Source organism: Manihot esculenta, chromosome 15 (assembly GCF_001659605.2).
Source record: "Manihot esculenta cultivar AM560-2 chromosome 15, M.esculenta_v8, whole genome shotgun sequence".
NCBI classification, from domain to species: Eukaryota; Viridiplantae; Streptophyta; class Magnoliopsida; order Malpighiales; family Euphorbiaceae; genus Manihot; species Manihot esculenta.
Window position 1 is genome coordinate 12,495,948 of NC_035175.2, and position 12,254 is coordinate 12,508,201.

Here is a 12,254-nt window from a genome sequence, read left to right on the forward strand (position 1 = left end):
TTCATCTGAAACTGTAAACTTCCATTTCATTATCCACACACAACATAACAATTCAATCTTAAAATCATCATTTTATTAAACATTCAACATCCACAGAAGAAGAATTTGTCTGATTTTTTTTTTTTTTAATCCATGAAATTAAGAAGCAATCTCAATGAATTTATGTGATGCCCATTTCCTTGCAACATCAGAAATCTTGTTTTCTTCAACCTGGATTTGTCTCAGTTGTGGGGAATTCAGAACAAATGATTCAACAGCCTCAGCTTCAATCCCACAACAATGGACAATATCAACATTTTGTAATCTCTTGCAGCTCTTGAACATAGACAGGATTGATAAACTGGTGAGTCTCTTGCATCCTCTTAACCTTAATTCTATCAAATTATTGCAAGAAACCAGCATTGAAATGAACTCTTTATCAAGCAAAGATTCATTGTGAGACAAGTCTAGTTTCCTCAGTTGCTTCAAATGCTGTCCTAATGTGGCAAGCAATCCTGATTCTCTTCCAACAACATCACAATTTATCAGTGCCAATTCATTGAGCTCTGAACTCCTGGCAATCCCAAGAGCCTTTAGCCCTTCACCAGTAACTAAACAACAACTCTGAAGCCTTAGAGTTGAAAGACACCTGAAATTCGCTGCAATTGCTGAGAGATGATTATTGTTTAAGTCTAGAGGTAACCGAAGATCAAGTTTCTGCAGATGATTACACCTGCAATTGTTAATAAAATGAAGCAAACCTTCTCTGCTGCCACCATCATAAACCAGAAGAGAATTCAAAGAATCACAATACACTGCCAATCTTAAGAGAACGCCATTAGCAATACTCCTACAAGTCCTTAGCTCAAGTTCTTGGAGATCCTTCAAGCACCTGATAAATGAGAAGAAGGACCCTCCATCGCCAATGCCTTCGCAGCTCTTCAGCTGCAATTTCTTCAGCTTCTTGCAGCTTCTCCATAGCCAACCAAAACCAGAATCATCTCTTTTAATCCCTGATAAATACAGACTCTCCAAACCCAATTCACCATCAATTTCTTGATTTACATACAAATCAGATTCCCTGTTGAGATAAAATTCATTCCCAATTCCATCACTATCTGATACATATACAGATAACTCCTTTAAATTAGAAAAATTAGCAACCCAATTGAGGAAGAGAGGCCTAGACAGAAAAATCGTGAGAGAAGTGAGAAGGGCACATGTGTTAGAGAGAGAAAAGAGGGAAGAAATAGACACAGGACCAGCCAAGAATCTGAGATGCTTAAGCTTGGAGCAAAAATTGGAGACTATGAAGAGAAGATTGTCATTGAAAGCTGTGGTGATGGAAGTGGGAGTTGTTGAGGTGGGCTCAGAGGAGAAGAGGAGAGAGAGAGAAGAAAGAAATGGGTAGTGGGAAAGAAGAGAGGGCAAAGATTGAATTGTGGAATTTTCTGGTGTGAGTCTAAGAGAAAGAGAGGTTTTTGAAGTGCGGTAGAGGCGGAGCCACCGCTTGGATACCAGAGAAACCGATAAAGCTGTTGAAGACGGTGGTAGCGGTGACGATTTTGAAGCTAGTTTTGAAAAGATTTCTTGAAGCAGCTCATCACAAAGCATGTTATCCATGTTTCTTCCAAGCTTCTCTTCTTGCTTCTTCAAACAATCCTTCTGCTTCTTCTTCTTCTTCTTCTTCTTCTTGTTTCTGCCACAACCACAAAAGAGAGAAGCTTTGGGTTGTGGGTATGAGGTTTTATTTCTTGTTTGCTTTTGTTCTTGACAATTCTCTTCAAGATTCTGCTAGAGAAAGTTGAATTATGATTAGGTAAGAGAGAAGTGAGAATGAAATGATTAAGCGCTGTTTGGGGGCGTCAAATACACTTTCCTTCTTAATGGAGGTGAATTGAAGGAAAGAATATTTCCCCTGAAGTTGTGGAGAGGAAAGGATTCCTCTCAAGTTAAGCAGAAAGCTTTCCAAATAGAGTGTAATAAATGAATGCTTTGGGAGAGAATTGAAGGTTGGATAATTATATATAGCTTTTCTTTTATTTTCTTTTTTAATTTTTTTGTTTGTTTAGATATCTCATTTTTGATAGAATTGTAAAACAGATTCTCTTACCTAATTAAGATAATCTGTTAATTTGATGATGTTTTTTGATTAAGAAACTTTGATTCTTATGGGTAATTTGGCAAATATTATGATCTAATGCTATTTAAAATTCAGTAATTTAAAATAAATTTATTAGAAATATCATTTGTCTTATGTTAAAATATGATAGAGGTAAAATTAAAAATTTTAAATTTAGTGACTAAAAATATATTATTTATTTAAAAATCTAAGTTGAAATCTTTAATTTTCTATTAAAAAATATATTAATTTAAAATTATGATTTGCTGTAATGATACAAAAGATGTGACAAAAGGTAATGATAAAAAAGAAATAGAGAAAGACAAGAATTAATATTTTATTTATTTAAAAAAGAAAAAAAAAAGGATTGAATTTGATAAATGATAAATAAAATTAAGAAATGGGTAATTTTTGTTGCATTTGTTTTAGCATGTCTGCAATTAATAAAATTTGAAATTTTTTTATTTAAATATAATTTCATTGATATTTTATTTTTTTAAGAGAAATATATTTTTAATTTATTTTTATAGGTAACTTTCACATTCTTTTTATAATTTATAAAAAAATAATTTCTTGAAATTTATAGCTTTCTCTCTCAATAATACACTCTTTAGTCATTCAACTTGAGCTATCATTTTGAAATATACTAATTAAAGACAATGAAAAATTTTGTTTTAAATGATTTTGCATGCTCTTGTCATTAAAAAAAATCCAAAATTGTTTGTCATAATAACTTCTGATAATTATTTAATATAAAAAGTAATTTTAATTGTTTACTCACTTTATTAGAAAAAAATTTGTATTTAGTTTTTATAATATTGAAAAATTCAATAATTAATTCATTAATTTTAAAAAATTTATTAAAATATTTTTAATATTTTAAAAAATATATTAATTAATCTAGAGAATAAAATATTTTATTATTTAATCTGTATAATTTTAAAAAATTTATTAGTTAATTTTTTAAATTTTTAAAAATTTATTAATTAATTTTTGAGAATATTTTAAAATTATTTTTTATAATATTTAATGGTTAAAATTAATAAAAAAAATAACAAGTAAAATTTTTAAAATATTAAAAATATTTTAATTAATTTTTTAAAAAGTTATCAGTAGAATTTGAATAAAAAAGACACTAATATCACATTTTATTTATTTATTTTTTATTGTTAGATTTTTTTTTTTTGGCTGGATAGATGTAATAAGGGTTGTTTAATTCAAAATAGAAGAAGAAAGGATAAGAGTAGTTGGCCTTAGATTTTCATAGGAATCAAAAGCCCCCAAACTTCCGTTCTCCCTCTCTCTTCCCTTTCTTTTCCCTTTCTCACTTCCCCAGTTTCCTTTCTTCACTTAGAAGATATTGCTGGATTACTTTATAAATTATTATTATAATATAATTTTATATTTAACTAAAGAGTGCTTTAAATTAATAAATAATAAACAAAGAGATATTTAATTTTTTAAACAAAATCAAATATATCATAATTAAAAGTTATTATTTATAAATAATAAAAAAGAAAAATTAAACACCCTCATAATAATTGTTTTGAAAGAGAAGTATCAAGATTACATGTAAAGTGAGAAATGAACACAACCACAAAATTTGATCTGCCAAAACAAAAAGTTGTGGTAACCAATAATTGATAAAAAGATTGTATAACTTTTAAGTAAAAATCTTTTATTCAGCTGTTTGATTTATATATTTAATTAATTATAAATTAAATTATTATATTTATATTTAAACCCTGTTATATTATAAACAAAATTAATTATAATTTTAAATAATGGGTTAAACTTAGATTAAATACTGATTTATATCCAAATAACTAGATACGTATAGAATTTCTCCAAATAAAATTAACGTGATTAAAATAGAATTGTGATGTGATTGGTTAGTTCTGCAAGAGAATATGAAATAATAGTTAACGTCTACATAACTATTCTGACGTTTAAAAACTGACAAATAGAGCGACTATAAATAATTGCTTAGAACTCAAGAGTACTTGAATAAAAATTACATATTTTTATCTCTACAATTATTAACTTTTATACGGTAATAAATAGAATTAATTATAATATTTTCTAAAAATTTGGTGGGATTATAGATTAATTGGTAGGAGATTTCACCGACTAATTGATTGAATATCGTGTAATGGAAATCTGTTGAATTGTACTTACTAATAATAATTTTATGTGAAAACTCAACTTATTCAGATGAGACAGTCTTGATAAAGAAATCGAATATTGTAGTATCTGATTCTTTCTTTCTATGTATGAAATCGCGTATCCATTTATCAGACAATTTGTATTATGGTCGATAATTTATGATTTATTTTGAATAATTATTATATTAAATAAAAAATATATAATCATTTATATATTTTTCTTTTAGCCACTTGCTTTCGATGATTTTTTATTGATCTAATGATCGATAAATTTCATAATCATAAGATTTAAGATTTTTTTCTTTAAAAAAATATTTATTTATAAAATTAACATTTGTTTGACTAAATGGCTAGAAACAAATCCCAATTTATAATAATTATAATAATTTCACTTTAATTTAATTTAATTCGGTTAGTTTAACTTTTAATAAAAATTTTATTTTTTATTTTAATCTCAAATTTAATTAAAATATTTCAATATTCGATCAGTATTTATATTTTTTAATAAAATTAAAAAGAATTGAAATAATTATATTTTTTAAAAATTAATACCAAATCTAATTTTTAAATTATTTGATCTGATCAATTATTTCAATTTGAACCGAATACTATTTATCCATTTATTAAAGTAAACTTGAAAAATAAATACTTTCATTCATCATTATGCATAATCGATAATTAAAAGACTCATATTCATACGAGCATGTATTTTTTTAACTCCACTCGTATAAAAATATCTAAAAGAAAGGCATAAAAATAGGTTTAAGCCTCAATCTCAAACAATTGTACATTGATTTTGCTGTCTTTTTTACCTCGTGAGCATATGGTTACTTGGGGTTAAAGGGAATCAACAAGGATGGTGTTTTTCTCTTGGAGATATAGTTAAAAAGGGTGGATTGCTTGCTTCTCTTATTAGAAGTTAATTGAAGTAAAAGATAGAAGTTGATGAGGACCAGCTGCCTTTATGACGTATATTATGCTCCCAGCATTAATGGGTTCTGTTCTTTTGTTTTTTCATGGATATAAAATCATGGAATAAAATTTTAAGGACCATACATTCTTCAACCACTATCAAGGGCAAGGAACTTGAGACATATTTATAAAAAGAAAAAAGCCATAAAAGCTGTTTGTTGGTATTTATGCTTTAGACTTTCATTGTTTGTTGGTATTTATGATTTTAATAAAATTTAAAATGTTTCACAAAAAGAGCGGAAGAGAGATTTCAAGTTGAAAGGAATGGACGGCTACAAGGAGGTCACATGTCACAACACCAACACCATCACCAATTATTATTATTATTGTTTAGGCAATTTCACTTGCCATTTTTAGTGACCGTTCCCTTGTACACAGCTAATCACAATTCGCCAACAACAAAAATTTCATCCATTAATGTCCCACATTTGCCAACTGAAAGGTCACATGCCCTCTTATAATCTCGTAGTCTTACGACCTCACGTTCCTAAGGCTAGAGATAAAGATAATTATTGATGACCGCTGGATTTCTTTACCCTGGATCAGGGGCTTGACCACAGTCCAAGACCCATAACGCAGAGGCCCACGCACCTGATATGCACAACAAGCCTGACTCATTCAACCTTCAAGGCCAGACTCAACCAAGCTTCTTCACTCAGATCGGCCCAGTCCGCGACCAGCAGGCCCTCTCCTCTCAGGATCAGCGTCCGGCCCGACTCTCGGCCCAGCCCAGTATCCAGAGCCATACTCAGACAGCCTAGCAGATCCGCTCGAGCGTACGCACGAGGAGAATCAGAGGCCGTTACGCATGGAGCAGGCGGCTGATACCCTCGTACGCCCGAATCTGTATGTCAGAGACGCGTATCCCAATCATGGAGAGGCCTTTACATGTCACCAGCAAGCATAGCGAAATGGATAAAAGGGGAACCCCCTCCCCAGAAAGTTTAAGTTTATTTTTCAATACCAAAACCCTTGTAAAACCCTATTCTATTGGATCTCAGATTATCAATTGGCGCCGTCTGTGGGAAACGAAGGAGATCTTTTCATCACCGGAGTTTTCACTTTCAAAACCCACTGAGATCCACGATGGCAAACCACCAAGAAAGTAACCTTAATATTCCAAATGACCTGAGCTCTGCCCAAGATGGGCAGCAGTTCTCCTTTTCTAGCCCTACAACGTTGAATAACCAAACGCCTATCCCTCTTAATCCCTCGCCAAGCTTGGCAGGGAATACTCCCACCGTGACTCTGTCTAACCAGGACATTCAAACCATGGCTCTCCAGCTACAGACTACTGCTCACTGGTTAGGGCAGATAATGCAGCAGAGGGGCCTTAGCACCCCAGTAAATGCACTCCCAGTAGTGGAGGAACCCAGAACCAATGAACCCCGACCTACCTCTGACCGCCTCCAAACTAACAGTCACGATGCCGGGGAAGAGGAAGAACTGGAGGCCCGAATCCATGGGAGAAGGGCAAGAGAGTTGATAGAAAATGAGGAGGCGGACAACTATTCTGCCGGAGCAACCAGGGAAACGGGAACTGAAACAGAGGAGGAGGAATACAGCTTGGGCAAAAGATCCAGCCCGGAAGACGATAAAATGAACCAAAAGCTGAAAAGGTTGAAAGAGCAGCTCTTAGCCGAACTAGGTAAGAAAGATCAGAGCCAAACCTCCTTGCCCACTTCTTCTCCCTTCTCAAAGATAGTGCAGCAGGAGACCGTTCCCAAGAAGTTTATGATGCCGCCGATGGCGGCCTATAACGGAGCTGGTAACCCGAGAGAGCACGTCATGAACTATAAGACCTTCATGGAGTTGCAAACCCTGTCAGACGCCTTAATGTGTAAGGTGTTCCCAACAACGCTCTCGGGACCAGCGCGGGCGTGGTTCAACAGCCTGGAGGCCGGAAGCATTAAAAGTTTTGGAGATCTTGCCACCCGCTTCATCAGCCGGTTCATAGCCGGGGTGCCAGCAGACAGGAAGACGAGCTATCTGGAAACAATGAAACAGAAAGAAGGTGAATCACTCAGGGAGTATGTCGCCCGCTTCAATACGGAGGCCCTGCAGATTCCCGAGCTGAATGAAGGAAGGGCGGTGGAGGCCATGCAAAAGGGAACAACCTCTGCCGAGTTCTTTGGTTCTTTGAGCAGGAAACCTCCGACCTCACTGGCTGAGTTGATGAAGAGGGCGGAGAAGTATATAAGGCAGGATGACGCCTTAGTGACGAGTAGATTTGCTAAAGGAATGGCAGGAAAAGAGAAAGCCCCGGAGGAGAGGAGGCCGGAGAGACACGAGAAGAAACATGGAAAGAGGCCTGAGCCGTACAAGCAGGCCTGGGAGAGAAGGGATCAAAGGCCTCCTCCTCCTCCTCGGGCTCTTGAACCAAGAGTGCTCCCTCCTTGGGTTCCTGAGAAACCAACCCCCCTCAACGCTTCCAGAGCTGAAGTGCTCATGGCAGTCCCGGATAAGGAGTTCCTCCAGTGGCCCAAACCCATGAAGTCGGAAGCAGATCAAAGAAATCCTGACAAGTATTGTCAGTACCACCAGAGCCATGGGCACGATAAGAATAACTGTTTTCAGTTAATCGCGGAGATTGAGAGGCTGATAAAAAGGGGGCACCTCAAAAATTTTGTAAAGAAACCAGAGGGACAGAGGCCTCAGCCTGGTCCGACAACTCAGACGCCTAGGAGAATAGGAGCTGGACCAGTGAATGATGGGTCCAGTGGGACCATAAACATGATTGTTGGAGGAATGGGAGGACGGATGAGCCGTCGAGGAAAGAAGAGAAACCGGGAAGGAGAGACCAGCAATAGTGAAGTCATGCAGATCGTTGAGCACTCTCCCATGACTATCGCTTTCTCTCCGGAAGATGCACAAGGCATTCAGATGCCCCATGATGATGCGCTCGTCATTGAGGCTGTCATTAATAATTTTCGAGTAAAGAAGGTTCTGGTAGATGACGGGAGTAAGGTCAACTTGCTGCCATATCGGATTTTCTAGCAGATGAGAATCCCAGAAGAACAGCTGGTTCGGGACCAGTCACCAATCAAGGGGATCGGAGGAGCACCGGTACTTGTCGAAGGAAAGGTGAAGCTGGCTCTTACCCTGGGAGAAGCACCCAGAGCTCCCACCCATCATGAGGTGTTTTTGGTGGTCAAACTCCCACTGAGTTACAATGCGATTTTGGGGCGACCGGCGTTGTTCGACTTTGAAGCTGTCACTAGCATCAGGTATTTGGCACTCAAGTTCCCAACGGAAGAAGGAGTAGGAATGGTCCGGGGTAGCCAAGAAGAAGCAAGGGCGGTATACTTGGCCACAGTAACAGAGCCCAACTTGGATGACCCCATACCTAAGATACTTGGAAGAGGGTAAGCTCCCCGAAGATAAAGATGAAGCCAGAAAGATAGCAGCTCGTGCTGCCAACTATCAAGCAATAAGGGGAACCTTATACAGAAAAGGGAAGTCCAGCCCATGGCTCCGGTGCGTGAGTCCGGAAGAAGCTGCAAAGGTAATGGAGGAAATACATAGAGGCCTATGTGGGGCTCACGAGGGAGCAGGGACATTAGCCAACAAAATATTCAGGCAAGGGTACTACTGGCCCACTGTTAAAAAAGAAGCAGAAGAGTTTGTCCGGAGGTGCGACGTATGTCAGAGATTTGCTAACGCCATCAGAACCCCTGCCACTCCTCAAGTAAGCATATCCAGTCCATGGCCTTTCTCACAATGGGGAATCGACATCCTGGGACCTTTCCCTAAGACTACGGGGCAAAGGAAATTCGTAGTGGTGGCTGTGGAATACTTCTCAAAATGGCCAGAGGCAGAAGCAATAGCCACAATCACAGCTCGCAAGATGATAGATTTCGTATGGGGACATATCATCTGCAGATTTGGCGTACCTAGAGTACTTATCTCAGACAACGGCAGACAATTTGACTGCAGCATTTTCAGAGCCTTCACGACGAACATGGGCATATGGCATAAGTTCTCCTTCGTGGCTCATCCTCAGACTAATGGCCAAACAGAAGTCACTAACAGAGCTATCCTTCAAGGATTAAAGAAACGGCTGGATGGCGCAAAGGAGAATTGGGCAGAAGAACTCAATAGCATACTATGGGCACTCCGAACCACTCCCAGAGCGCCCACTAAAGAAACACCGTTTCCACTTGCTTATGGCACAGAAGCCGTAGTCCCAGTTGAATTGCAGATCCCCACTCATCGAGTCCAATTCATCAGTGAGAATACTAATGAGGATAAGTTAAGAAGCAACCTGGATGCTCTTGAGGAAGTCAGGGAAGAAGCCCAAGTCCGAACTGCCGCTTATCAACAACGAGCAGCGAGATATTACAACCAAAAGGTCAGAGAAAGAAGCTTAAAAGTGGGAGACCTGACCTTAAGAAACCTGGAAGCTACAAGAAAAAGAGCGGCCGCGGGCAAGTTAGCACCGACCTGGGAAGGCCCTTTCAAGGTGACAAAAGTAGTCAAGCCAGGGGTATACCGAATCGAAGATATGCAAGGAAACCCCGAGCCCCACGCTTGGAACATCCAGCACCTAAAAAGGTATTTCCCTTGAGATATTTGTAAAGAAAAACATTGTATTTTGACAAATATGAGTAAATAAAAATTATTTATACAAATATGAATTGTCTTTATGAATAACATTCCTCCATGAAAAAGAATAACATTCTTCCATGAAAAAGAAAGAACAGGGCTTAGAAAGATCCCTTGAAACAAGACCTCAGTTAGGCACAAAACCAGCTGAGATGACGAAGCGACAGTAAGGCCAATGAGCCTGAATCTTGTGCAAACACCTCAAGAAGACACAAAAAACTTCCGGCGGGCCCCGAGGTCACCCCGGAACGGCCGGTGAGGATCTTAAAGATGCCTCCCGGAGCATGAAGACTGGGATCCCCTAGAACTCCCGGGAAAACAAAACAAAAAACTGCCGGCGGGGCCCTGAGGTCACCTCGGAACGGCCGGTGAGGATCTTAAAGATGCCTCCCGGAGCATGAAGACCGGGATCCCCTAGAACTCCCGGGAAAACAAAACAAAAAACTGCCGGCGGGGCCCCGAGGTCACCCCAGAACGGCCGGTGAGGATCTTAAAGATGCCTCCCGGAGCATGAAGACCGGGATCCCCTAGAACTCCCGGGAAAACAAAACAAAAAACTGCCGGCGGGGCCCCGAGGTCACCCCGGAACGGCCGGTGAGGATCTTAAAGATGCCTCCCGGAGCATGAAGACCGGGATCCCCTAGAACTCCCGGGAAAACAAAACAAAAAACTGACGGCGGGCCCCGAGGTCACCCCGGAACGGCCGGTGAGGATCTTAAAGATGCCTCCCGAAGTATGAAGACCGGGATCCCCTAGAACTCCCGGGAAAACAAAACAAAAAACTGCCGGCGGGGCCCCAAGGTCACCCCGGAACGGCCGGTGAGGATCTTAAAGATGCCTCCCGGAGCATGAAGACCGGGATACCCTAGAACTCCCGGGAAAACAAAACAAAAAACTGCCGGCAGGGCCCCGAGGTCACCCCGGAACAAAAACAGCCAGGGTCTCGTAAAGATTTTCTGAAAACAAAAATGGTCGGAGAAGGACTTAAGAGCCTCCCAAAATGAAACTTTCCCATATCATATGCAGGGACAACTTATAAAATACAGTTCCGACCTCACAAAAAAGAGCGGAGCCCAGAGCCACCAAGGCAAAATCAGGTTCCGACCTCCTGTAGAGGTTCGGGGCACAATAGCCATTCCGACCTCACAAAAAAGAGAAGAGCCCAGAGCTACCAAGGCAAAATCAGGTTCCGACCTCCTGTAGAGGTTCGGGGCACAATAGCCAAGAAGCGCCGACCTCGAAACATATGCTAACGCTAGAAATTTGGCTATCGAAGCAAAAGGCCGAGCTCCCAGCTCGGATAGACTTGCATCCTCAAAAGCCCAAGGTATGAAGGCCAAAACAAAAGGCCGAGCTCCCTCTTTCAAAAGGCTCATAAACGAAGAAACCTGTAAGAGGAAAAAAGAGGGGCTATACTCAAAGCCCAAATCAGTTTATCTGAAACAAACATCCAAATTCACAACCAAGAAGAAAGGGCTAAAAGCAAAAGGCAGAAATGCTAGCCGCCATTAAAAGGTATGGAATTTGATTTCTCAGACTATTAGCTAAGAGCTGAGCTCGCAACTTAAGATCAATTCAGAGCTTATGAATGAGAATACGTAGTGTACGTTACAAATACGAAAAGTAGAGATAAATTCCAAGATATATGAAAGAACAAGAGTAGTCTGGAAAAAGAAAACTGATATTTCATTAACATAGATATTACAATTTATCTTTCTGACGAGGTGGGAGGATAAACAGTCCTTAAAGGACTTACATCAGTAGGAATATCCTCGCCTACATTATTTCTATTTACAGCCACATCTGAAGGAAGCTTGGTATCCTTTAGATCAGAGCTCTCAACATTAACAACAGGGGCAACCTCCGACCCAAGGTGGAGGTCCTCCTTCTCAAAGTCAGGGTCATCTTCCTCTGACCCAAGGACTTCCACGTCCTCCCCCTCTAGCTCGGATCCCTCTGAGGAAGACTCAGCTGGCCGGCATATGTCCCTCCGGCAATCTCCTCGGGGCATAGGGAAATCATCCTCCCCATACAGCACTGGCTCACCATCTGAGTCCACTTCGTACCTGCGAAGCTCGGTCAAAGGAGTATCAGGAGCGTGTCTGGCTTCTCTTAAGCCGCGATTGTAGTCGGTCATATACATACGGAAGGCTTTCTTAAGAATAGCCGATTTCATGTCACCAGAAGCTTTATATTCATCGAGATGTTCCTCACAGGCCTCAGCTACAAATTCCTTAAACTCAGAAGAGTCCTTGTAGTCCTGAAGGTGAGCCTCACAGGCCTGCTCGATCTTCCTTTTCAGCTCGTCAGACTCCTGATACTCCGCTATACATTGTTCGCGCATCAGCGAAGCCTTGTTCTCAACATGTTTTACTACCTTGAGCAGGGCTAAACACTTACTTTCCAGGGTC

At 39.3% G+C, this 12,254-nt stretch overlaps 1 protein-coding gene across 1 annotated transcript; it reads right to left on the bottom strand.

Annotated features, from left to right (window-relative positions):
* LOC110600805 lies at positions 1-1,973 on the bottom strand. Its single transcript, XM_021737690.2, has one exon. It carries the CDS (start codon positions 1,600-1,602, stop codon positions 139-141), a length of 1,464 nt encoding a protein of 487 aa, XP_021593382.1. The 5' UTR covers positions 1,603-1,973; the 3' UTR covers positions 1-138.
* Positions 1,974-12,254: the final 10,281 nt, after the last annotated feature.

Coding starts and splice junctions, on each gene's coding strand:
- LOC110600805 (XM_021737690.2), bottom strand. CDS start 1,602: ATGGATAACATGCTTTGTGATGAGCTGCTTCAAGAAATCTTTTCAAAA.